The 24642-nt window shown below is 42.0% G+C and overlaps 2 protein-coding genes and 1 long non-coding RNA gene across 6 annotated transcripts; 1 reads left to right on the top strand and 2 right to left on the bottom strand.

Annotated features, from left to right (window-relative positions):
• Positions 1–890: 890 nt before the first annotated feature.
• LOC125013299 (mitochondrial uncoupling protein 2-like) lies at positions 891–7270 on the bottom strand. The gene is made up of 6 exons (XM_047593822.1): positions 6777–7270; positions 5961–6168; positions 4614–4817; positions 2615–2716; positions 2355–2535; positions 891–2269 (listed from the first exon to the last, which is right to left on the bottom strand). Exons 1-6 carry the CDS (start codon positions 6900–6902, stop codon positions 2152–2154), a joined length of 939 nt encoding a protein of 312 aa, XP_047449778.1. The 5' UTR covers positions 6903–7270; the 3' UTR covers positions 891–2151.
• Positions 7271–8260: 990 nt separating this feature from the next.
• Positions 8261–24553, bottom strand: c2cd3 (C2 domain containing 3 centriole elongation regulator). 2 transcript variants are annotated; one of them, XM_047593818.1, is made up of 33 exons: positions 24250–24553; positions 23314–23583; positions 23079–23236; positions 22665–22837; positions 22425–22579; positions 22195–22327; positions 21968–22117; positions 21747–21888; positions 21548–21657; positions 21192–21395; positions 20985–21100; positions 20782–20900; positions 20422–20553; positions 19894–20334; positions 18973–19124; positions 18428–18671; positions 17202–17379; positions 16936–17119; positions 16255–16427; positions 16042–16177; positions 15667–15935; positions 15366–15446; positions 14658–15272; positions 14233–14583; positions 13342–13480; positions 13186–13250; positions 12902–13107; positions 12691–12824; positions 12477–12611; positions 12207–12400; positions 10238–10988; positions 9708–9816; positions 8261–8475 (listed from the first exon to the last, which is right to left on the bottom strand). In XM_047593818.1, the coding sequence occupies exons 1-33, from the start codon at positions 24299–24301 to the stop codon at positions 8353–8355; spliced, it is 6594 nt and encodes a 2197-aa protein (XP_047449774.1). In that variant the 5' UTR covers positions 24302–24553; the 3' UTR covers positions 8261–8352. The 2 variants fall into 2 exon arrangements, with proteins under 2 accessions (XP_047449774.1, XP_047449775.1); XM_047593819.1 differs by having other exon boundaries at positions 12691–12821.
• LOC125013301 lies at positions 8470–12191 on the top strand. Of its 3 annotated transcripts, none has more exons than XR_007113379.1 (3): positions 8470–8787; positions 9645–9877; positions 11321–12191. It is a non-coding gene; the product is annotated as an uncharacterized LOC125013301 (long non-coding RNA). The 3 variants fall into 3 exon arrangements; XR_007113377.1 differs by having other exon boundaries at positions 9642–9877; XR_007113378.1 differs by lacking the exon at positions 11321–12191 and adding an exon at positions 10734–10870 and having other exon boundaries at positions 9642–9877.
• Positions 24554–24642: the final 89 nt, after the last annotated feature.

Here is a 24642-nt window from a genome sequence, read left to right as displayed (position 1 = left end):
AGGGCGCAGAGACTCCTGCCAAGGTCATGGAAGGAGCAGAGAAAACTCCTCCTTCGCTCTAAACGCGTCCGTCCTCACATCTACTACCAAGTCTTTTGATAAAAAGCCAGCGGCGATCTTGGCAAATCCGTCACCTGTTTCGGTATCTTTGTGTTTTGGTTCCCCGTCGTGGGGGGGGTTAGCCAGGGTGCCATGTGGCCCCGGTGCAGCTTCCAGCCGCACAACAGCTCAACCATGGAGAAACCTCTCTGGCACCACAGGAGATGATTAGCAAGGTGGAGCCACGTTCACGGGCTTTTGTTGCGCCACAGACTTCAGTTACATCTTTGTCAGCGGCTGCTTTTGTCCCACAAGACTCGAACGGGGCAATTTTCTTGTCTGTCAGCTGATCGTTTTGTGCTTTTCACCTCATTCACATCCGTGACGTTTGCTGCACAAGGGGTTCTTTAATGGAAAGATGTGGAGACTTTTAAAGAGCGTGTGCAGTGACTATTAATAAATATCTGATTCTGACCACTCTTCAAAATAAAAAAAAAGTGCAGTTTAAGCATTTTATCTTTGTTTTCCTGAGAGGTCCCATATAAGGGAGATTATCTGTAACAGCATCCGGTAGTGGAGCAGGTATGGAGTGACACCTGCTCACTGTGCAGAAATGTAGGTCAATGTTTGGCCTTTTTTTTTTAAATCTCTTCAGACAATAACACAGTATACATTGTTTTTTTTATTTTTAATACATTCAGATTTTATTCATGTGGCTGTAGCCACAGACATCCCCCCCGTCCATTTTAAGATGGATTACAGATATTAAAATATGTGCTTTAGCAGCCTCTGTGCAAAATTTGCTGAATTTAAGAATCAACAGAACGATAAACTGGACAGAACCACAGAAGGGACATGAGAGTGTCTTTATATTCAGACATACACAACATCTAAAGATTATTAAAAGAAGTAACAGAAACTAATACATTTAATGTGTTTTTTGGCATTTAATGTGAAAAGGTTTTATCCAGCTGGCCTAAATATTCTCCCATCTTTGTGTTTTATTTTCCTCACCTGAAGGTATTTATTTATTTCATCAAAATATTTTGTTAATTAAAGAATCTAACCTGCTTGAGGCCGATCTGTTCGGCCGGCCTCAGGCAGATGAATCCAACCATATGATTCACTCAATGCTTCTTTCTGTTAGAAAGTGTTTTTATGAATGTGAAAATACATTCAATCATCTAGTTATTTATTTATCAACCGGCCTCATTCTCATTACCTCAGTATTTTATTGTATTGTATTTTATTGTATTCAAATACTGGACTGCTATGACGACCTACTTTCCCTTCGGGGATGGATAAAGTAATCTATCTATATCTATCTAATCGAGCTGAATCGTCTGATCCATTAATCAACCAGTCGACTGGCCGAAAAATAATCACAAACTATTAAAAAAATGTATACAAATATTCCCCCGTTCAAGCTTCTTGCTTTATTTTCCCCACCTAAGAGTATTTCAGAAGACTGTGACACATCAACTTTGTCATTTTAACAACCCAGTTTCCTTCTGATATATGAGCCGCTCAAGGTTTCCTCCTGATAAAGGAAGAAGAAACAAGTTTCCAGTGTTCCTCTGAGAGTTTCAGTTCTTTAAAGCAGCCTCGATTACTATCGACATTTTATAAATAAAATTCTGTGAATATAATTAATCAACTAATGGTTAAAGGTTAAAATATATGTTAGCTGCAACTCTTATTCCTAAAGGACTGCGTTTCTTATTTAATTTATAATAAAAAAATATCATGTTTACACCTGTGCTCCCTGCTCTCTTACAAACTTTTGCTTTCCCTGAGGTACAACCATCACCTCTTCACAACTAAAAACTCTTTGTTTCAGATATCATTGTCTGTCATCAGACCGTAGTCAAATTCTTTGAGTGAGTGAACAAAACAAACGCAGATATCTGTCCACGCCAGGCTTTTCTCACGGTAAATATTTTGACTTGCCTTTGCAGAAAACATTCATTCACGTCAAATGTCCCAGAGAACGATGACAATGCCAATGTGTCTCCAGTGGAGTGTGGTTTCTTTTATGAGATACACTTTTTATCCCGAGGGCAAAACAGGTTATGACGGCGCTGTTGATCCGCTGAGCGCCAAAACCCGCTGTCAGACAGGTCCGAGCGACCACGACTGCTGCAATCTCATCACCGCTCTCTTGATCTGCTCGAAGCTCACAAACATCACGATGTTCCAGGATCCCAGGCGGAGAAACGAAGGCATGAAGCTACGAAAGGGATCCAGACAAGTCAAGATCTTTTCTGGGGAGCAGGGATTCTGTCACGGTGGGTTTCTGTGAGGACGCCACTTACCCCTTATAGAAAGATGTGGGTCCCTCTTTCCTCAGCATGGTTAGGGCGCAGTTAATGGCCCCGCTGTACTGCCCCGGCACCGAGTTCATGCAGCGCGTTTTCACCACGTCCACCGGAGACGCCACGACCGTGGTGCAGAAGCCGGCGCCGAAGGCAGCGGTGAAGTGACACGGCATGTTGTCTGAAGAAAATACAGAGTTCGTTTTCGGTCAATGAAGGCCACGCGGGCTGGAATAAGAATACGGGTGCGGTGCACGTACCCGTCATCAGCTTGTGCTTCAGGATGAACTCCTTGATCACGTCATAGGTCACCAGCTCGCAGCAGTTCACGATGGCATTACGAGTTATGTTTGGCAGACAACCTGAAAATGCATGATCATTAAAACAACAAAAAAAAAACTGACCTGAAGAATTAATTAATTGTTTTAAAGAGTTTCACCGCTCATAAGAATAAGGAGGGATACGTGGAGGAGATGGAAAATTCAAACCAGCTTTAATTAAGTGACAACAAAACATCCCACAGCAACACACTATCACATCTCGTTTAGGTAAAACCTCCCTAGACCTGAGCTTTAGTTTTTAGGTTTTTAGTTTTTTTTTGTCTTTATTTGGGATTAACAGAACCTAACAACTATAAAAACAAAGCATTGTCTCTGACACGAAGTCCGTTTTTGGAAAGAATTATGTCCTCATGTGTGGACACGCAGATTATTTCAATCAATAATATAATGAAGTCACTGACATGTAACAGAACATGTCATGTCTGAACATGGCTGTGCAAAACAGAAACTGTCCTCAGTTGAGTACTTGCTAATTACTGAGGTTATAGCTTGTTACTATGGATAGAATTTGCCTGTAATAATTAAACTAGAAAACTTAATAAGCATAAATAAAGAAATTAATATTGTAAACTTTGATGAGGTTTTGCATATTTTTGCACTTTTGTTACGTGATCGGCGGCAGAATGTATCCACTGTAACGTCCGCTGTCATGTTTTTACACCAACTAGTATCTAGTTAAGAGTATAAAAGTTAAAATGGAGCAGAATAAGCTGCTAAAAAACATAAAACTCAATGTCCTCATATGAGGACGCAGGGTCTCAAGAGGTTAATGAAATATTAATTATAAGGGAAGTATGACCAACAAACAGAACGCCGAACAACAACACTTCCTAACTAAACTAAGGCTTGAGATAATAAGTAACAACAAAAATGTATTAGCGCACATTCCTTTTAAGGGATTTGACACATGGACGCATGATTTGATTCTGGGCTGTACATGCAGTCTGGGAAATCAGCAAGACAAGATGAAACTTTACTGATCCCCAAGGGGAAGTTTAGTTGTTAAGTGTTGTTAAAGCAAGACAGCACAAAAACAATACGAGTTACATAAAAATAAAAAAGGTGAAAGAAAAGAGAGGAAATGGTTTATATATGAAGGGCACAAGAAGCTTGACTCACTGTATCAAGATTAAGTAGCAAATTGAGAAACCAATCAAAGTTAAGTGATTAGTGTTAAATGGAGGCGAACGTGTGTGTGGTTTTATTTTTTGTTGTAATGTTCCATGTTTTCATTTTGAGTGAAGCACTTTGCGATGAATTTTGTTTGCTATATAAATAAAGTTTGATTTGATTTGAAATCAAATATTGCACAAAGGTGACATGATTGAGTAGGAAAAATACCTGGCTCCCTAAACAAGAACAAGCGAATGTACATTTACTTGAGTACATCAAGTCTAATATATATATATATATACATATATATATATATACCACTTCCTGTCCAAGCACACAGCTGATAAGGAGACACTTCATCTAAAGGGAGACCATGCCAGATAAAAGACAAAAGAGATGCTGTATAGTTTTTGAATATCCTGGAAAATTATATTGGGTTGTTGTAATAACAGTAAGACAGGCTGATGGGAATATTAATGCTTGAAAAACATCAGCAGTTCCTTCAATATCGATGGAAAATGTTTGCTAAAATTAAAACTCGCTTTGTTTACTCGTTGATTAAATAGTTTTGTACTTTAAAACTGAAGCAGCTGCAGAATCAGATATAAGACCTTAAGCCTGCATTACCCACAATGCAACTCCTCCTGCTGACAGTTTGGCCACGGGGTCAGGTGTTAATGCTGGCAGCCTACAGCTCATTCCTTTTCTCAAACGTTTGTTTTTTTTTGTTTTTTTGAATGTCTGTGCAAACACTCTGTTGTGTAAGACGGGTGCAGTGATGCCTCCTACAGCACAGTGAAACTACCTTTCCAGAGGCCTCTAACGCCCTCGTCCCTGGCGATCGTCTTGTAGGCTTCAATGGTGCTGCTGTATCTCTTCACGGAGCCGCTCTCGGGCAGACAGACCTGGGCCTGGAACCGGACCTTGACCACGTCGGTGGGCTGAGCGAAAGCCACCGCCATCGCTCCCGTGGTGCATCCTGCCAGCAACCGAGTCCCGATTCCAGGATCTGTGAGAGAAATGATTGATGACGCTTTGCTGCCAAGTTGACACAGTAATTGGAGTTTAATGTTGACAATGATCATATTGAAACTTGGCTGCAGAATTACTGTCGCAAAGTCTGTTTTAATATCATTAAAACCCTCTAAAGCATTAATGCTACGTGTCCCTGAATTCTGAAGCTTCATTTAAAATATTTGAATATGCAAAAACTCGGTGGTGTGATGCTGCAGCACGCATCGACGCGCAAGCTTCAAACAGGTCGGACCAGATGTTGAGTCTCTCCGGCTAAAAAACATAATTTACTTGACTTGACAGAAGTAGACTGGACCCCAGGCGTAAATACACATCTGCTCCCTGGAAGAGGAATCTACCTCATCCTCATCAGGCGTTTTCTGTCACACGACCTCAGGAGATTGCAGCACTTTGTGTTCTCATCACAAAAGCCAGGCTTTCTAGGAATGACACGAGTCTGATCAGTATATTCTTTTTTATATTTTCTGAAGATTGAGTATTCAATTTCTGTTTTCCGTTTGGAGGCAGTGTTTGTCTTGGTGAATGCGTTGCTTTGCTTGGCTGAGGCAGATAACCACAATCAGGTTCGTCCTGTCCTCTGCAGACGCAGAAAATGTCATCACTGATTTTATCCATTCACTTGTTCTCCTTTCAAATACACAGTTGATAATTAAAAAACAAAAAAAAAACAAAAAGGCTGACGCCAGGCTTTTAACATAAGAGAACTTTACATCTACCCTTCACAGTTTTACAAGTTCATTTTATTGCTTGTTTTTTAGGCGTTTACGTATCATATTTACTAAATCATGAGCCTGATTGATGCCTGACATGAAGGTCAGCTGTGAAACTCCCTGTCTGAGAATCACCAAATTTACATGTCAGATTTTATTTTAAACGCCTTCCAAGTTACTTTGTTTTGAGGTGAGCTCTGAAATTAAGTGTCATTGGATCCAGCTAATCAACATTTCTACTTAATTTTCATATTTAGATTTTAAGCAGATTATTATTATTATTCTTTTTACTATATTGAAGATACAAAATGAGCCACAGACACAGTTCAGATCAGTGACCAGATGACAGACAGATGTGCCGCCTTCACTCACATCCTCTGTATTAACACGTATGTTCAGGTACTTACTGTCTGACCCACGCGTGTACAGCTGCTTCATGGTGTCGTAGAGGCCGATGCGGACCGAGGCGAAGCTCATCTGTCTCTGCAGCCCGGCCACCAGCCCACTGTACAGACTCCTCGGACCCTCGGTCTGCACCATGGTGAAGATGGTGCCAAACACTCCTCTGTACTTCGCCCGGTGGCCCTCCAGCAAGGACCTGGACTCACCCTGAATCTAAAGAAAGAGCCATTATTGGTTATTAACATGAGATACCCCAGGAGACTGTGACTCTGTGAATGTGAGAGGCATTTGCCTTCTATAATTACAGATTAAAGACAAGTTTATTCTCTCTCTGTTTCCAAGCTTTTCCCGGATCTCCCTGACTGAAAAGCACCCTGGGGGATACGTTTTTTGGCTACACCCAAGCAGCACTCCATGCGCTCTGTGTTCCTGATACAAGTTTATTCTGGTATGAAGATGGCATTGATGATGGATTTTATATTTTTTATGCAACAGACACCAAGGCAAATTCCTTGTATAAAAAACAAATAAACAAAGTATTTTCTGATTGTGAATTAAATTTTTTGTGAACACTTACATAAAACACAACAAGTCTTTTTTTCCTTTTAATTCTTTATCTTTTATTGCTTTTCTCCTCCTTTATTCTTTAATTTTTGCGTTTAAAGTTGTGCTAATTTTACTCCATTACTGTTTTATTCAGTGCATGTATCATCACTTTTACCTCTGTGCAGCACGTTGGTTCAACCGAGGTTGTTTTTAATTTGCGCTTCAGGAATAAACTTTGACTTGACTTGACTATGGAGTTTTTTTCCCCCCCTCACCTGCAGTCGAACTTTAGCGGTGTCCAGGGGGAAGGTGACCAGGTCGGCCACGCAGCCAGCTGTTCCAGCTGAAAACACCTTGACGACAGCCGTAGGTTCCACATCAGCTGTTCTTCCTCCAACCATGATCAGTACCCGAGGATCAACAAAGTCTCACCGAACACAAAAACCTGGCGCGAGCGCGGCCCATAAATCGAGACGACGTTGTTCGCGTCCGCACTGAAAACTTATATCCTTTTAGTCTTCGTGAACCGCCATCCTCCACAAGCACCGCAGCAGCTGACGTCAAGTCTCAGGTAAAGAGAAGTTTGTCTCTTCGAGGGAGAGTCCTCTCGCTGCGCCATTACGCACAAAAACGCTCCAAACACTCCAAACTCTCATAACACTGCGCAAACTGGAGAAACATTAAAGAAAAAACTAAAACTAAAAAAAATATGAAAAAACGCAGGTGGTGTCGTTACATGACGACGCGCACACCTGGCTGCAGAGACTTGCAGGCAGCTTTTAAAGCCGTCACAGTTGTTGACTTTCAAGCTGCTGCGGCGGCTCCTCCCTGCCCGGAAAATCAGACATTCAACCTGCACATGTCACTGCACAAAATTCCATTGTTTTTTTTGGTTTCACACCTGCTTTGAAACACTTTCATCCAGTGCTGAGACGACAATTCATCAATCATCACTTCAAGTTAAACTGGATGATGCAGGAAATAAAGTCATTATTTGTTAGTTTATTACAGACATGCTTTCTTTATACCTATTATCAGTGTCCCAAATGTCATATGACCTACTTTCTATCATGTTTATCCTCTGTCCTTTCTCCTTCTTTATTCTGTCTCTCTACTCGGTCAGCGTCAAAGTTTCTTCACTTGCCACTATCATCACCACCTTGGTGTTTGCTGGAGAGGATCCAGGCTGTGAGCTCTTGAGATAATTTGGATCGTTATTGACACTTTATATGAAAAGTGTCCCGAGTCAGGATATTCTACTTCACACTGAACCCAAACTTTAAGAAAAGCAGAGTCCATATTTACCATTTTATAATTATTCATATACTCTCACTTTTCAGTTTATTGGATCTTAATTATAAGGTATTTGTTTATAACAGAAACAGATATTGATGTAACTGCTCTCACTGTGTTGTGTTGTTTGTTATTTTGACGACCTAATTTTAATCAGAAGGCTAGGCTCAATAACAGAAACACTTTTCTATTTAATTCAATATGTAATAACAGCAGCAGCAGTTACATCAGAGAGCATTCATTCTTACTAGTATATCTAATGAACTGGAAAGTGAATGTTCCATTATGTTTAATTATTATTATTATTTACAGGACTTCTTCTTGGCTACAAACATAACCACAAACTGATAGAAATTAAATTAACACAGAGCGTTGTCTTTGTCAGCAGTGCACCTGCTGAACCTGTACAAGCTCAAACAGTCCTTCACACATTCAGTGTCAATGAACTACAAATACAACATCCCAGTGGTGGAAAGAGTCCATATTTATTTATAAAAATACAAAATATTACATTAAATTTACATGATTGTTTCTGGTCCAAAGGCGCCGCCACTACTACTAACGCGTCTCATCAAAGTGAGCTGCAAATATTTTGGCTATTCTGTCCGTCTCTTTCTTCATGGACGACGGCGACATGTCGGGACGCTGTCGAGGACCTCTGCCAGGGGGGGCGCTCCTGGTCTGGAACGGACACAACAAATAATATGTAAAAACAACTACGAGGTTACAACTGCAGAATGTGAGTGACTATAAGGTGTGACAAAGAAAAGATCAAACAATGAGTGTGAACATATGTTTGAACTTTGACATGTGAGTCACCAGTCAAACATAACAAGCCTTTCTTTGGTTTCATGTTACTGGATCGACGGTCAAACAGGATTTTCATGTGTCCGTGTGCAGAACAGGACGTGCAATCTTTAGATCAGCAGCGAGGGACAAGCTCCGGCTGTTCCGCTCAGATATGGGAGTGCCACTTTTCTGCGGTTAAGTGAGGTGTGTTTGAGGAACTTCCCTGTATACACGTGTGTTTGTCATGTCTGTGTCGTCGGCATGTCAATATTGAATACTGACTACTAACACAACTGTGTATGTGGTTGACTGTTTAACAAAACGGTTTTCAAACCTCAAGACATAACTTGGGGCTATACAAAATAATTTGTAATAAATATATAATTAAAAAGCGCATAATCACATGTGGGGACCGTTCCGCCAATAAAACAAACATATTAAACCAACTATTTCCTCCTACATTAGCTTTGGGTCAATAAAAAGTCTGATATGATTGTGACACCACCTAAATCTGTCACCAGTCACTCCCCTGTATCTGTCGCTTTACTCATGAGGCACTTGCCGCACGGCTCCTGTACCGCTTAGCATTTCTTGCATGTGACAATGGACAAATATTTCAGTACATCAACTTCTAGTGTTGCTAAGCCCAAAGCCTTGAGGATTATGGTGGGGGGGGGGGGGGGGGGGGGGGGTCCTCCAAAGTTTTCTCCCTTGTAAGGGGTCCCTAGCTCCGAAAAGTTTGAGAGATTTAAATCAGTTTAAATCATGCAGTTCTGTTGTTGTTGTATTAAATACTTATGACACAAACAAAGAACTCAGTTAATCTAGTTAACACTCATCTGTGACATGCCCATTTTACATTTGTCTTATAATAATAATAATAATAATAATAATAATAATAATAATAATAAGACATCTTTAATTCTAATTATATAATGTAAATTTTACCTAATATAGATTAAATTACATTGTCACGCGACATGACAACCACATAATAAATGTTACTAACTTCACCTGTCAATGGTCGTAATGTTATGGCTGATCGTGTGTTTAACCAGCAGTCCAGGAGAAGAGAGTGAAAAGTAGAAGAAGAGAAGAAAGCAGAGCTGGTGGTAAACACTCACCGTGTCTCTGGGCATGTGGGAGAAAGACGGAGCTAAACGAATGGCTCTCATCGACGCCTCCAGTTGGTGAGAGGGCAGGAAGAAATTAGGAACCTCCACGGCGACGGAGCTTAATGCATAATGTTAAACAAAAGAGGACGCAGTGTATAGACGGAGCAAGATGGAAGCAGGTTTGAGGACATTTAAGATTATTTAAAGATAAATTGGTGTAATTTAACCCAGATAGCCTCTCTCACATTGATCTCACATTAAATATGCATAAAAGTAAAATGTTTAAGAACATTCTATGTGATTTTAGCACCAAAAAAATACACAAATATCTGTGTTGTTGTGTCTATAACATTTTTAAGATGTTAAAGATGGACTGCGGCAACTAATGGTCACTTTTAAACTTTTATTTTGTCAGATCTGTGATCAGTGATAGGTAACCACTGGGCTTTTTGTGTAGTTTGAATATCTCTAACCAGACGGAAAAACAAAACAAATACGACAGCCAGATATAAATCTGGACGGATGCAGATCAAGGATACGGTTGTAGTTGTGCGTCAAGGTTGTTGTGGAAGCCTGAAGCGATGTGGGAATCTGTGGCGCCGTCTGTGGTTGGTGATAAATCTGAATCATCTGCCTCCTCAGTGGGAATGTTGTGGGTCTTTGCTCGTCCCTCATCTAAAGTTTGTAGCGTCCTTTCTTCGTCTGCCTCCGTGTCCGAGGCATCGCTAAAACTGTGATGGTGTTGGTTTTCCTCTTGTCTGGTGCTGGAGTCACGAGTTTCCACATGAACCATCCTCCTCTTGTCGTCCTCGTCCTCAGTCACGTGAGGCTCCTCTGGTGCCTCCAGGCTCTCCAGAGAAACCAGGTCGGGGTCTGACATGATGCTGGTCCAAGGACTGGTTCTGTCCGTTAACGAGGTCACTTCGTTTAGAGGCCGCGGCTTCACCACGACCTCCTCGTAGTCTTCATCTTCATCATCGTCGTCAGCTTCCTCGTCCTGTCTGAAACTCGTCTCTTGTTCATTTTCATCCTCAGACACAACAACCTTGTAGCTTCCTCCGTCCTTTTCGTCCTCCATCTCAGAGTCTGTGTGGTCCCCGGACATCTCTGGAGGCGGCGACGGAAGGGGAGACAAAACTTTGTGGGAAAAATCTGAAACTCTCCAAGGACTGGAGATGTTCTCAGGGAGAGTTTGAGGGACAGTTTGAAGGATGCCGTCTCCAGCGGGGGAAGATGTTGAGCTGCTCTCTGGGTTGGATGGAATTGTCTCCAAGTGCTGTCCTCGTAGACCTGGAGGAAGAGAATAAGCATGAAAAAAAAAATCTTACTAGATTCATTTATTCCCAGTTGAACAGCACATATAAAGTTCACAAACTAAAATCTGGTGCTTGTTAAATCAGTGGTAAAATGATGATAAATAAAAATGTGTTTGTCTTTGTGCTAAGCTAAGCTAACCTGCATCTTTGACTTGATCCCGCTTTTCTTTTTTGGCAGCATGTCACCAGTAGCTCTGAGATGTCTACTTTTTCAGATTATTCTTAGTGTGTCCGTGTTTCGTTTTGTTTTTTTTTTGTCTGGTATCCAATCGCCATAATTTTTAGCTGTTTTTATGGTGCTTTTAGATTTTTTTGACTGTGTTTGACTGTGGCGTTCGGTGGAGTGACCATCCGTTGGTGCATTCAAGAGAGGAACTGTTAGCATTGTCCGTGCTGTCCCCTGTGATGTCCGAAGCGAGGAGGTTCAGGCCAGCGATACCATCTGCCCTCATGGGGAACGTGAGGTCTTTGGCAGGAAGATGGGACGAACCGTGTGCGTTCGCTGGGACCAGAGGGAGAGAAGTGTTTGGTGTCTGACGGAGACCTGGCTGCATGTGGACTTCCCGGACCACAGTGCATCTGTGCCCTCAGTGGACAAGGCAACAGCATGAGTGTCGATCCACACCACTGTTGCCAAGCAACAGTCCAAACAACCGGATCACCTTCGACACCGTTTTGCCACTAGGATAGAAATTCTGTAAAGATTTTGCTTAGACAATTTTCTATTTTACTTTACTAAATAACACTTATATTTTAATCTAATTTTATTTTACATTTCTTTTTACTTCTGGTTAGAGTGTTTTTTATGTGCAACTAAGCTACTGTGATTTTCCCCTGAGGATCATTAAAGTCTAACACACCTGTTATCTGCGTCCAAAATGTACAACAATGAATGTTTAACTGTATAAGGACTTTATATAAATAGTGGAGGCAGCAGCAGAAAGACTTAACGCCATTAGTTGCCTCCTTTTATGGTTAAGATAAACAGTAGACTGTGTCCACATTAAAACTCTCAGTCAGCTGCCAAAAATGCAGCTGCCAAGAAAAAACTTTTACATGTGATGTACCAACTGAGACATGAAATGGTTTGGCCTCTCTAAGATTAACACAAAATCATTTTTACATGTTGCCTGATGGTGTCAGAGCCTCAGATGTTAAATAGAAACTCTTGATTGGGGGAAAAGGAGCTCACCACTTATGATGTCATTGACTTCTCCAACCAACTGGTTGGACTTGCTGAGTAGCTGAGACGAGTTGATTTCCGAGTCCCTCTGTTCCTCCTCGTGTTTGCTGTGAACATCTTGCTCAACCATGCATGGAAACGTAGGAGTAGAAAGCTTACGGCTGAAGTATCTCTGAATGTTGTCAAGTTCACTCAGCTTCTTTCTGTTAAAACAAAGCTTGGTGTTTACAATGCGATAAAAACACAGTGACAGGAGACTGTTAATGTAAAGAGGAATACCTCAGTGCTGAAAACAGGATCGAGCTGGAGGGATTGACATCATAAACAGAGTGAGACGGTGATTGTTCCTGTAGACTCTGGTGGTAAAGACGAACTTTGTCCATGTGCTCGTAATGGCGCTCGCTCTCACTGGGCCTGAGACAAAAGACACAATAACACATAAATACAGATGTAGATTGTAGATGTCAGGGTGTAAAACTGTGTGAACACCAACCTTTCAGAGAACAGCCTCTCTGTGAGGTCGGGTGAGGAGATCTTCTGCTCGGGGTATCTGCTGATGTGAGAGGGAAAGCTGCTGTACGTGGCTGTGGTTTGGTAGCTGAGAGGAACGGACTGGAGCAAAGCCTGCTAACGAAACACATTCTGGTTGGTTTTAATGTTCAAAAAGTGAAAAGATAAAATCTGTGCGACTATAGTGTTCTCACAGATGAATTTTTGGCCGCTTCTTCATTCACCGATTTCCTCTCTCCACGCAGGTCCTGGACCCCCTTCAGAGGAGTGATGGAGACCTTAAGCTGCCCGTGACACTGTCCGCTGAAGTCTGTGATGTTATACCAACCACACACTGACGGGAACCCACAGAGCAAAGGAGACAGGTCCACAGATGCAAATCCAATCACCCTTTCGATTTCTGTGGAAGCAAAAGTGTGAGTTAATACATCAAAGTGAAAGAAAATCATGATGTGACCCTTCTTCCTCCTTCCTGTACCTCCTTTGTGCCAGACTTTGAAAACGAGAGATTGTTGTGGATCAACCAGCAGCTGCTTCGAGAGCCTGGAAATTCAAAACATACACGTGAGCTGAATATTGATAAATGAAACACTAAGTTAAAATAGAAGATTGAAGTTGAGGCATGTGACTCGACCTGCACTCGTGCTGATGGTCCCACACAGGACAGTCAGTGTTGGCTACGACGGCGGTGGACATCGGCTCGGCAGAGTCAGCGGTGACATATGAAACACAGCAGCATGGCGTCCCTTCGCTGCGCTCTGCTAGAGGACAACCTGCCAAATAAACACTTAATTATTCATTATTACACAGGTTAAGATGTTAGAATCCCTTGGGCCATGATCCCAGGCTCAGGGTAGCGGACAGCAACGGACTGAACAGACTGATACGTAAAGGCACCGACATTGTCGGAGTGAAGCTGGACCCTCTGATTGTGGTGTCAGACAGGAGAATGCTTCACAAAGTGAAAGCCATCTTGGACAATGAGTCGGCCCCTCTCCATGACGTGCTGGTTCTTTTACACCAGACTGATCACACCATGATGTGTGCCATCAACATGTACAACTCCTCACTCCAAGTGTGCATGACCCATATTTATAACCATATTTATACTGATAATGTACAATAACTCATGTTCACTTAATTTTAATTTACTTATACATGTTTCCTTATACATTATTGGACTCTGGACTCACCATGTGCAATAATTTCCTGCTGTGCAATACCCCATATTCATTGATATTATAGAGCAACAACTCAGAACACAGGTTCACTTATGCTTGTACATATTGTTATATATATTTCTTATATTTTTTACATTGATGCCTGTATTTCTACTATAATTGTCTTCTTACTCTTATTGCCTAAATTGCTCTTTGTTCTTAACACTGGTACACTTTGAGTAGAAGCTGCTGTAACGAAAAGTAATTTCCCCCTGGGATCAATCAAGTAATTCAGATTCTGATTCTGATTCTGACAAACAAACCAAAACAAAGAAATAGGGTGAACATTTCCCACCACTGCTCACCTTTCAGATTCAGGTGCATAGCCCGGTCCACAGCAATAGTCACAGAGAAAGACTCCTCCCTGCTTGTTTCTCTGTGGGACACAGATGTGATGTCTGGAGTGGCTCTGGAGGACTTATTCAATTGTCTGCTTGGGGTATATGATTTTCTGGGCGTATGGGGAGAGGGTGCTCGATGTGCTGCCTCCTCCTCCTCCTCCTCCACCTCCTCCTCTGATAAGAGCTCCTCCTGACTATGGAAGTCCTCCAGGGTGTCAGCTCCAGCGGGATCAGGACCGACTGTTAGGGTGATGTGGACCCTGAGAGCTGCTCCTTGTAGATCTGCTGCTGAGCGCATGAACAGCGGGTACACTCCTGCAAAACAGCAAACCTGATTACATCCTGACACAATTATACTAAAGCAATTAAAGGTTATTATTTATTCATACCACTGAGAGCCAGCTTCTGCTTGTGCGTCTTGGCAAGAGAGGACAGATCGACAAACGCTGAGCCCACCAGTCGGTCTGTGTCACTGGGCCTTCTGGTTTTATCTTTCTTGAAGGCGACCCACACCTGCACCTCCAGCCTTTCCTCTCGCAGGTACCACATCAGCGGCTGGGTGCTCCTCAGCTCCACAGTTCTACTTCCTTCAAAGCTGGCAGTGGCCTGGCCTTCCACCCCACCCTCCTCAACATGGGGGTGTCTCATCTGAGAGCAGAAGGCGTCCTGCTCGTAGAACTTGTACCTGAAGTAGCAGTAGGTGGAGCGCTGAAGCTCATCGTGGCCGGGTAGAAGCAAACAGTGGACGGGCATCCACACTCTAGGCATTGATAATGTTAGAGAGAGTTTCTTTGCGCTTCCTTCCCACAGTTCTTCCTCGTCCTGCGTTGCATTGTCACTGTGAACCGTTTCCCAGCCCAGACCTTGAGCAGCTTTGATGACTCGCTCTCTGTCTGAGTGGTGAGCGAAGCTGACGGAGATCTCGAGGCCTCCGACCAAAACGCTGTGGTGTTGAGAAGAACTTGTTTCCAGAGTCATGTAAACGCCGAACCAGCCAGAAATACCTTCACGTTGGGGAAAAAGTACACAATAACACAATGAGTGCTCGCAAATGAAAACAGCTTCATGAACAAGAGGTCCTTAAAAGGACAACTTACCTGTTCTTTTATGGATGAGATCAGCCAGCGGTACTCTCACTGTGCCCAACATCACGTCTTTAGGTTTGAAAACGTTCACGGCTACAATAAAAATGGCACAAATCATTACTGACAAACATCACTAATGAAAACCTTTAGGAACTAAAAACTGTTAGAGTTGACTACCGAGAACTATAAACAAAGCTTTAGAGGCTAAAACTACAATAAACTAATTTATTGGCATTAATTTTTGGTTGAATGACAGAATAAATGGTTGAATGACAGAATAAATTCAAATGGCTTGTAATAAGATCTCCCAAACCTTTGCGATTGTCTCTGTTCCAGACAGTAAAGACAGCAGTGGCCTGTTCCAGCTGCTCAGCCAGGCTGCAGGTTTCTCCCGTGCTCCTCTGAACCAGCAGATCACAGGACACCTCCATGTGGTGGTCGAACTCGGGGCAGAAGGTCCGAGCTGCAGTGCGGGTACATCTCCTCTCACTCTCAGGCAAGAAGGAAAGCTGAACCGTGACGTAAGTGTTAACACCCACTCCGACAAAGTAGTCGAACCTTTCATCTTGTTCTGATAACACCCTGAAAAAGAAGAAAAGTCATTAGTGAAAAATTAAACATCTGACATACTGGCAACCAAACTACAGTAAGAAACAAATCGGTCCAGAGGTTGGTGGCAGTGATGTACCTCGCTGCTGCCTGCAGACCAGATGCTCTGTGCACTTGAACCACGAGCGTCACAACTCGAGAGGCAGCTCCTCTTCCAGTCTGTCCTTCAGGTCTCACAGGTCTGTGCTTGTATCTGACGCACACATCTAGCAGGCCTGAGAAACAAAACAGATCAGTCACAACATTCAAACATTAAATATGTGTCCTTATAGTATTATATGTTAGTGTGTACCTGAGGGATGAGGCTGGGGTCCTGTGGCGCTGTCTGTCCTGGGAATCAGCGGCAGGGAGAACATTTGAGCCTCGTTGGGATGCTGTCTCTGCATGGTGACCATGGCACACAGTTTGGACAGTGGAAGCATTCCTCTGGCCACAAGCTGATCTCTGACATTAGGGTAATAATACCTGCAGAAATATAGAATATTAATCATTGAAATAGAACTGGTATGTGAACTGTCCATTCAAAAGCAAAGTACTGGTGTTTCTGAACAGACCATTAATCTGTTTGCTCTCACTATTGTAGCCTTGGATCAGCTTGAATCACAAGCTCCTGTTCTTTCAGTTCAGTGCAATTCTGCCACTGTGCCTTCCAGACTGGTTATCATGAATCTCAATCAAAGTCTCCATCAGCCTATCTGCATCACCGCTACCTAATCTGGAGCTCTTTTCATTGAGTGGTGTCCCATATGAAGAATATAAATTATTACCACCTTCATGCCAAATCATTTATTCTCACAATAAATCTACAATAAATCACTATTTTCCTCCAAATAATCTCTTCCTAATGAAATGAAAACCACAAAGCAGCCCTGGAATAAAAACACCTTCCTAATAAAGCCACAATAAAGACGTAAAGGCATAACTGATATTACGTTGTTTTACTTCAATGCACCAAAAAGCAGACCCCACAAACCTGCACCACACTTCGAACTGGACGCCTCCTCCGCTGCTCAGGCCTTGACTTGAAAGAGAGCTGAGCAGCAGCCTCTGAACAGGAACTCCTTCAGGAGCCAGAAGCACATGAGTCTCAGTGTGACCAAACATGGGGTCAGGGACACAGAGAGTGGTGGTAGTACGAAACGGCTTCAGGTTTACGCCTATTAGAGAGAAATATAGGGTTAGAGTGATTCAGAGAGAACACAAATGATTTGAGGGATTAATACGCTTTAATGTTCTTACTACTCTCAATGAGGTCTTGGTCTTCCTTTGTGTCACCGTCCTGACATGGGAAACTATACTGGACGTAGCAGTCGGCCTCACCCCACACTGTGGACTGTAGAGGTGTGAGCCCACTGACCTTTTCCACTCTGATCACAAACACATGTTCTCTCATAGTTTCCATCACAGCTGCAATCACCTGAGGGAGAAACATGATGGAAAAAGTCTTAAGAAGAGAGTTGTTCATCTTGTCAGAGCAGTTAATGTGTACTCTCGTTTACACAAACGCATGCATGTGAGTATAAGGAAGAAGAAGAAGCCCTGAGACCTTTGACATGACATGAGTGTGAAACAGAGCAAGGTCATGAATATACAATTAATTCCCATAATTTCATTTTTTGCTTTTAGGAGATTTGAAAAATACCAAACATACCAATAAAAGCATTCAAGTCATGTTACCTCGCTGGTACAGATGTGCACACAATAAGCATGTGGAAGAACCAGAAACTAAGGCATTCAGGTAAATGGCCTCCAACCTAGCCCCAAAACCACAATTAAGAGAGTTTAGCTGTCCCATTTTTAAGTGTCACCCAGATGTCAAAGCAGGCAGCAGTGGAAGGGGCACGTCAGTGTTAGGACTTTTATATAAGGGGAAAACATGGTACTCATTCACACAGTCAAGAAACCAGGATTTGTTATGGTGCTAAACCACTGAGATGCAAATATTTTGATCATGTATTATTGAGAAAACAGTTTTACTCTCTGGACCAGCTAGGACCATTCAGCCTGACATCAGCCTGACTGTTTATTTAAGGGATGCTGTTCTTATGTTGTTGTTCATCTCTCACGCTTCTGCTCAGCACTGTAACTTTATTGTTGGAAAAAAAAATTAAAAAATGCACTCTGTCGTAATATTTTGATTGCAAATGCTTCATTCATTGCCTAGCAGTGGAACTTAATTTCACAAACACTCCAAGTCTGTTTTAACTATCTAAATATAAGTATGCAATGTTACATGTTTGCACACTAACTCATTAGTTTATTGTTTAAACTGTGCAAATGGAATTCTTTAGACCTTTAACCTTCATTGTGCAAAAGCAAACATTTTTGAGTACTATTGTCTTTTTTTTATTATTAACGGCACAAATCTATTTGACAAGTAAAAATACACACACACACACACACACACACACACACACACACACACACACACACACAAAGAAATGCTGCAAGCATTTAACACTGACCTTTGTTTGTGGACGTGGCTGGTGATCCAGCAGGTGAACAGGTCGCACTGGATGAGACAAAGGTTCGTATTCTTCATCCCTCGTGCGCTGCAGGGAAACTATTTGCTCTGACTGACCCATGGCCAGAACGACCCTGAGGTTTCCTTTACAAGTACCTGAGAACACGTCAACGACAGGCATGTAGCAGTCCACCCCTAAAACAGGGTACTGCGCCTGGAGGAGGAGGTGTGAGATCCTGGGATCCCTGCAAGGCCACGGACATAAATCAGTTTTGTGTAATATGTGATTAATTGGATGTGGGATAAAAAATACCATAACAACATATTCTGTGTACAACAGCACCTCCCAGAGGACAAGGTAGGTAAAAATCTGAGATGTTTGAGTTTACCTATTGTTTTAATTAAGTTCACAAAAGGGTTGAGGTAATCTAACCCAATATTATCATTGTCTGTTAATGTGTAATTAATTAAGTAATTTGGAAAATAACACCTTGGAAAACTGAAGAAAGTGTCCACTATAACCTAACGGCTCTAACAGTGACTCACCTAAACGACATGTAGAACTGATGAAGAGGTAATTTAACGAGACCGAGGAGTCGATCTTGACCCGAGCTTCCTGTTTTCTGCCAAACTTCAATCACCATCATATTATTCTTCATCCGCTCCAGCAGCTTATTAGTTAAAGCCACAGGTGTCACCTAAGACACGATGAGAAAGAAAACAGTCTGTATCTCAATTCATAAGATTTCAACATGATGCAAATGGTAAGGGGTTTGTTTCTGAACATATCGACCTATAAAATTAAATTAATTCGTTTTTTCTATTAATGTTACAATTTGTGTGGGTGGAAGCAATGCTTACAAAAAAAATAAAACCAGGACAAGTCATTGAATATTGTTAATTAGAATTAAGAAATTAAACACACATTTCCAAATTAGATCAATACAAAAAAAATCTAAACTTTTGTTGAACAATATCCATCAGGTGAAACTTAAAGATTCAAATAGGTTCTGCATTTATAGCATTACTAATAAAAAAGTGTTACTATGAGAAAATGTTTTAATAAAAGTTTAACAAGGGAAGATCTCCTAATAACTTAGCAGCTAACCAAAGGATCAATCGATTAATCAACAGATTCATGAATTGAAAACATAAATGTTAGCTGCAGCCGTAATTTAAATTTATTTCAACATTCATTTTACCAGGTAAGGTTAGAGCAAACGAAACAATACTCATTTCAGGTGACAATGTGTGAAGGTTTGAAATTAGAAAAATAATAAAAAAAATCTTCTAAAAAAACGAAAAACATTTCAAGCAGCTGGCATGAGAGACCTTTAAACTATTTCTGTCTGTCTGCTATTTGGAAGGAAATAGAAAGACAACAATGTTTAATAAAGTGATATGTTGAGCCAACTCTGGATTTTTGTTTGTCCAACAGAGTTAAATAACTGGATCTCCTCAACTTACCTGAACAAAGTTGAACGTAGGGTTTGTCTGACCCCAGCTGACGACAGATCTCGCCGTCTCATCACACCAAAACAGTTTACAGTTCAAGTACACGTTTGGAGCCTGCAGCGGCCCACAGCTGAAGTTCTTCCCATCAGGTACCATGAGTAAGGCATGCAGCAGGACCTCTGGTTCCTCCTCCACCTGCTGCCACGATTTAGGAGGCGATGTGTGGAGGACGGGATGAGGAGAGGGTTCTTTTGAGGGTTTCTGAGGACTCCAAACATTCTGCCGGGAGTCTTCTAAAGGACGAGCTGGTAACTCTTCCCTGTCAGCGTTGGCATGTTGAGATCTGGATCTAGTTTCTCTCCCCGGACTGAGTGAAATGTGGGATGTATCTCTCCAAGTCAACTTCCTTTTACCTTTTTCAGCTTTACTGCCCGTTCCAAGTTCTAGTAACACCTGTAGAAATATTAATATTACTTCTATGGGTATTTGGGTCACTTCCAAAAATTATTTCTTGGGTAAAAACAAACAGTATATCCTGACCTTCAGAGGTCCGACCTCCTGAGTTGCTCTGCTACTTTGCAAGCTCTCTACTGGCAGGACGACAGACTGACTCAGCTGATCGCTTTCCAGCAAACAGTGGAGTGGATGGACTGCCTTACCGATGGCAACAGGCTACAAGATGAGAAGATAATGTCATTAGAACCACTTCCCTCTTCATATATAAGTTACATATAACGATGAGAAAAAGCAAAATACTTGTTTTGGTTAAAGAGTATGTTAAAGATGTTGTAATATTATCCAAAAACTACAACCAATAAATTAAAAAAATGACTCAAAGGTAAAGTGTACACCAACATTTTAACCAATCATGTCAGTAATGTATAGTTTGAAGCTACCTACTTTCTTTTGGTCGCTTCTTCGTGAGTAAATCTTGAAAATCAGATCAGTTCCCAACCACTGTTGAACTGTAGCTGTGCTGAAGTGGACGGGAAACACTGAGAGTTGCTGGAACCTCACAGCTAAAAAAAAAACACATACATCGGTCTCAAACAACAAAAACAACCGAAGCAGGTTTCATAAAAACAAATTTAAACAGGTCTCACCTCCTCCTGTGACTTTACTGGAAGCGGCTCTGATCACCTCCCCGTCTCCACTCTTACTGCGATCGTGACGACTTGAAGCTGAAGTCACCGGGAACACGTACTCCACGAAATATGTACTGACCAAACAGAGATGTCATCGCATGCATCAACCTCAACAAATAGATTTTTTTAACAAGATCAAATGTAATTATTAGATGTTTTACCTACCACTTCTTGCTGGTTAGTGGTCGAGGAGGTTTTCCTTTATTCAAGCCTTTTCTGGGTGTTGTGGCTGAGCCGCCTGCAGCTACAGTCAGAGAGTCGATGGTCACTCTCGCCAGCCGGATCGAACGGAGCAAAGCCAACTGCTCCACACTCAGGGGAGGAGAAATACCACCAGCATCTCCAGGACGCTGTGGCTGTGAATTTAGACTAGACACAATAAAAATGACATTAATAACTGTCCAATGTGTGGTACAGGCCTACATCTAGGTTACTGCTAGACCGTATGAGCTTCTGAAAGGAGGTTTTTAATTGTTTATTGATTAGGCGGAGCAGTTGAAGGAGTCAGTAAAATCCCTTACCCTTCAATGATCTTAGGTCCAGACTGCGTCAGCTGTTTTGGCTGATTTTTCCTCAAGGAGGCTGACGGTTGAAGTTCCTCCTCAGTGTCGTCTGGTCTGCTATCTAAGACCTAAAGAATGATTTCCATGAATTCGCTGTGAGAAAATAAAGTGACAAACAAATCTGACAAAAAAAATAATGTGAAATTCAACTACTTACAGGAGTTTTGTAGAACAAATTTTCCAGTAAGCTCTGATCATACTGTGGATCATTGAGCTCACTGTCTTCACACACGCTGCTATGGCCAGACAGAGATTCAGGCGGCGAGCCATCCCAGAGAGGAAGAGGAGATGTGACTGAGCTAAAAAGAAAAAAGAAAAGCTGAGTAGATGCTGCTTCCGTTTTCTGTCAAACTTAGATGTGAATGCACACTCAAGTACCTGCCAAGGAGCAGCTCAACGGCTCTGTTGTCCATGTCAGCCGGACAGTCCAAGGTGTCGGAGACAACAGCAACGTCATCAGAGTGTTTGAGAGTTGAACCAGCTTGAAGGATATTTTCTAGAAACGTCCCAGAGGAAGAGGGAAACAGCCTGTTTGAAACAAAAAGAGAATAAACTTTAAAAAGCTCTATGTATAAAGGTGACAGAAAACAGTCTAAAACACTGACCTGGATGGAGGTTGGATGTTGTCTTTTGGGAGAGGCAGAGGAGTGTCTTTCAGAGCCGAAGCACAATCCATATCACATTTCAAAGCAGAGACCACCATGGCGTTTCTAAGCTTGTTTCCACGCTCTAGAATAACTGAGATCAAAAAGAAAATGTTATTTATTTAATCTGAGACACTTAAATATGTGGTGAATATGTGATTATGTGGATGTGAAGTAATACTGCAGCTGACCTGAGAGGATATCATTGCTTGTTTGCCCTGAGTCCAGACTTGAAGGATTCACAGCAGTCTGACTTTCCTGAGGTTTGTTTGTAAGAGGCATCTGATTCTCAAGCGTCTCTTGTTTGTCTTTCTCTGCATTTTTGAAATACAAGTGGTCTTTCCCTCTGAAAACATTGGAGCAACACAAACAGTCAGATTACCGTGTTCAGACTTAAACTTCCCACTGGACTTTTAAAGGCTGTATCTAACCTTGGTGTGTTTCCACCACTGCTCCCAGTTGACTCCCTCCCACTGCCAGCTGATTTGTGCTGCGAGGGAACCATCAGTGTGGTGGCTCGCTGTCCTTCAGCGCCGATATCTGTGGTGGGACCTGAACTGCTGCTGTCGTAGGCTTCTGTGAGAGGCTCTAAACTAAGAGAAACCTAAGGAGGAGAAGAGAAAAATGTCAAATAAATAATCGCTGACAAACCGTTTACGAACTGTTTCGAGTATTCACATATTACTTGTACCACTATTTTGCCCCCGCACCGTAAGGCCAAAAGGTACTAATCTATGCAGTAGCCATGAATTCAGAATATATTGCTAGATGTCAGTCCAAACATTACTTACAGTTGCTGTAATGTAAAAGCAGGTAATTAAATGCAACATCATCCCTCTACTCACCTGTATCTCTCCCAGCTTTTCAGATGTCGGAGATACAAGAGTGTAAAATCCACTAACTGGGTGTGACAGGGACAGACAGGAGATGCCGGCGACCTGAGCCCGAGCGACGGGCAAATGATCTGGTTTCGTCAGGACTTCCAGCACCAAAGAGCCCATATCTGTTAGTGACAGGTGAGTTTTAGATGTAAAAATGGCAGCTTAGCAAACTCAAACACATCAACGTCCTCTTAGTTACCTGTAAGATATGAGGTGAACTGCTTCGGACCACAGCGGATCGGGAAGCGAGCGGTTGTCTTGATGATTTTCTGTGACAACTGAGATCCATCTCTGGGAAAGAAGTGTGTCCCGTTGGAGGACTCTCCCCACCAGCGCAGCCTGATGAACGTTGGCGATGGCGGCTTGTGAACCGTCCATAACACCCGGCTTATCGTCACCCGCAGGAAGCACCTCAGCTGACCCTCGACCAGAGGAGGGAGGCTGGTAGAGGGGGACACATCACTGGGGACTGCAAAGGTTAGTTTGGATTAGTTACTAACAAATACAATAATATTTGCGGCTGGTTTTAACTCTATATTGGCTGTTATTATAATTACAATTTACGATTATCTTTAATAATTTTAAAGTATAAACATATTCTAACATAATCCAATCGTCCATAATAACATTACATACTGCCTAATATTGGGTAAATCCGTCTTTTGCTGCCTAACCCTTTGAAGCATACTACTACAGGGGATAAACCCTAACAACTAAAACCTATCATAAAACCAGAAAAGCTTTAAGTAATCTTTAGTCTTTTTCCCAGGTAACATTTGGAGCAGTAGGAACTAATAGACAATATGTGGCAGCTTCACATTAGAAAAGTAACGGATATAGACTTTAATCCGAAAACAGGATGCTATACTCTGCTTTTAGCTTTAGCATCTTCTAGCAAAACAATAATGCGTCCAAAACGTTTACGGTGGAGTTACAAGTTAATAAGTGTAATAAATGTTTATTATTGACGCACATCAACATCCCAATGACTACTGACAAAACTACAACAACAGAAAAAAAGACAAAGAAAGTAGGAGCACGTTAACTTAACACATAAATTAGCTCGTAAATGTGAGGTTGACAGTTACTTGACATTAGCGTTAGTGCTGCTAACAGCTAGCTAAGCTAAGTTTACCTTTCCTCTTGCTGCTTCCAGATCTGACGGACCTCGGTCTTCTGGTTTTCATCCCTTCACCTCAATAAATGAAGACTGTGAACGACAACCTGGTCCAAACCGTGAGGAGGCATGATTACTATCGCTCCTTTTACCAGAGCTGAGTGTGAGCCGCTGCAGCACACGAACCAAATACACTAAATACACCCACTCACACAAACGGTTGCGCGGAAAACTGTCGCCGGGCAACAAAGTCCGATTAGAACTACAACTTTTGTCCCGCTTCCGCTGCCGCTGTTTTTACGCAGAGAGGCATTCTGGGAAGTTGAGTTTATACAGGTTGATGCGCTTCACAAATCCAAACTTTCATAATTAAATATAAAATTACACAGTTAATAGGAAATAACCACTGTG

This window comes from Mugil cephalus, chromosome 9, assembly GCF_022458985.1.
Source record: "Mugil cephalus isolate CIBA_MC_2020 chromosome 9, CIBA_Mcephalus_1.1, whole genome shotgun sequence".
In the NCBI taxonomy this organism is placed as follows: domain Eukaryota; kingdom Metazoa; phylum Chordata; class Actinopteri; order Mugiliformes; family Mugilidae; genus Mugil; species Mugil cephalus.
Note: the sequence above shows the minus strand (reverse complement) of the source record. Positions and strands in the feature narration are given on the sequence as shown.

Excerpts from the sequence above, each read along its gene's own strand:
- LOC125013299 (XM_047593822.1), bottom strand. The coding sequence starts at position 6,902 with ATGGTTGGAGGAAGAACAGCTGATGTGGAACCTACGGCTGTCGTCAAG. Across the intron at positions 6,169-6,776 it reads CCGCTAAAGTTCGACTGCAG|ATTCAGGGTGAGTCCAGGTC; the intron begins GTGAGGGGGGGA and ends CTCTTTCTTTAG. Across the intron at positions 2,270-2,354 it reads CCCACATCTTTCTATAAGGG|CTTCATGCCTTCGTTTCTCC; the intron begins GTAAGTGGCGTC and ends TCCCTTTCGTAG.
- c2cd3 (XM_047593818.1), bottom strand. The coding sequence starts at position 24,301 with ATGAAAACCAGAAGACCGAGGTCCGTCAGATCTGGAAGCAGCAAGAGG. Across the intron at positions 23,237-23,313 it reads GTTCACCTCATATCTTACAG|ATATGGGCTCTTTGGTGCTG; the intron begins GTAACTAAGAGG and ends TGTCACTAACAG. Across the intron at positions 13,108-13,185 it reads CAAAGTCTGGCACAAAGGAG|AAATCGAAAGGGTGATTGGA; the intron begins GTACAGGAAGGA and ends TTGCTTCCACAG.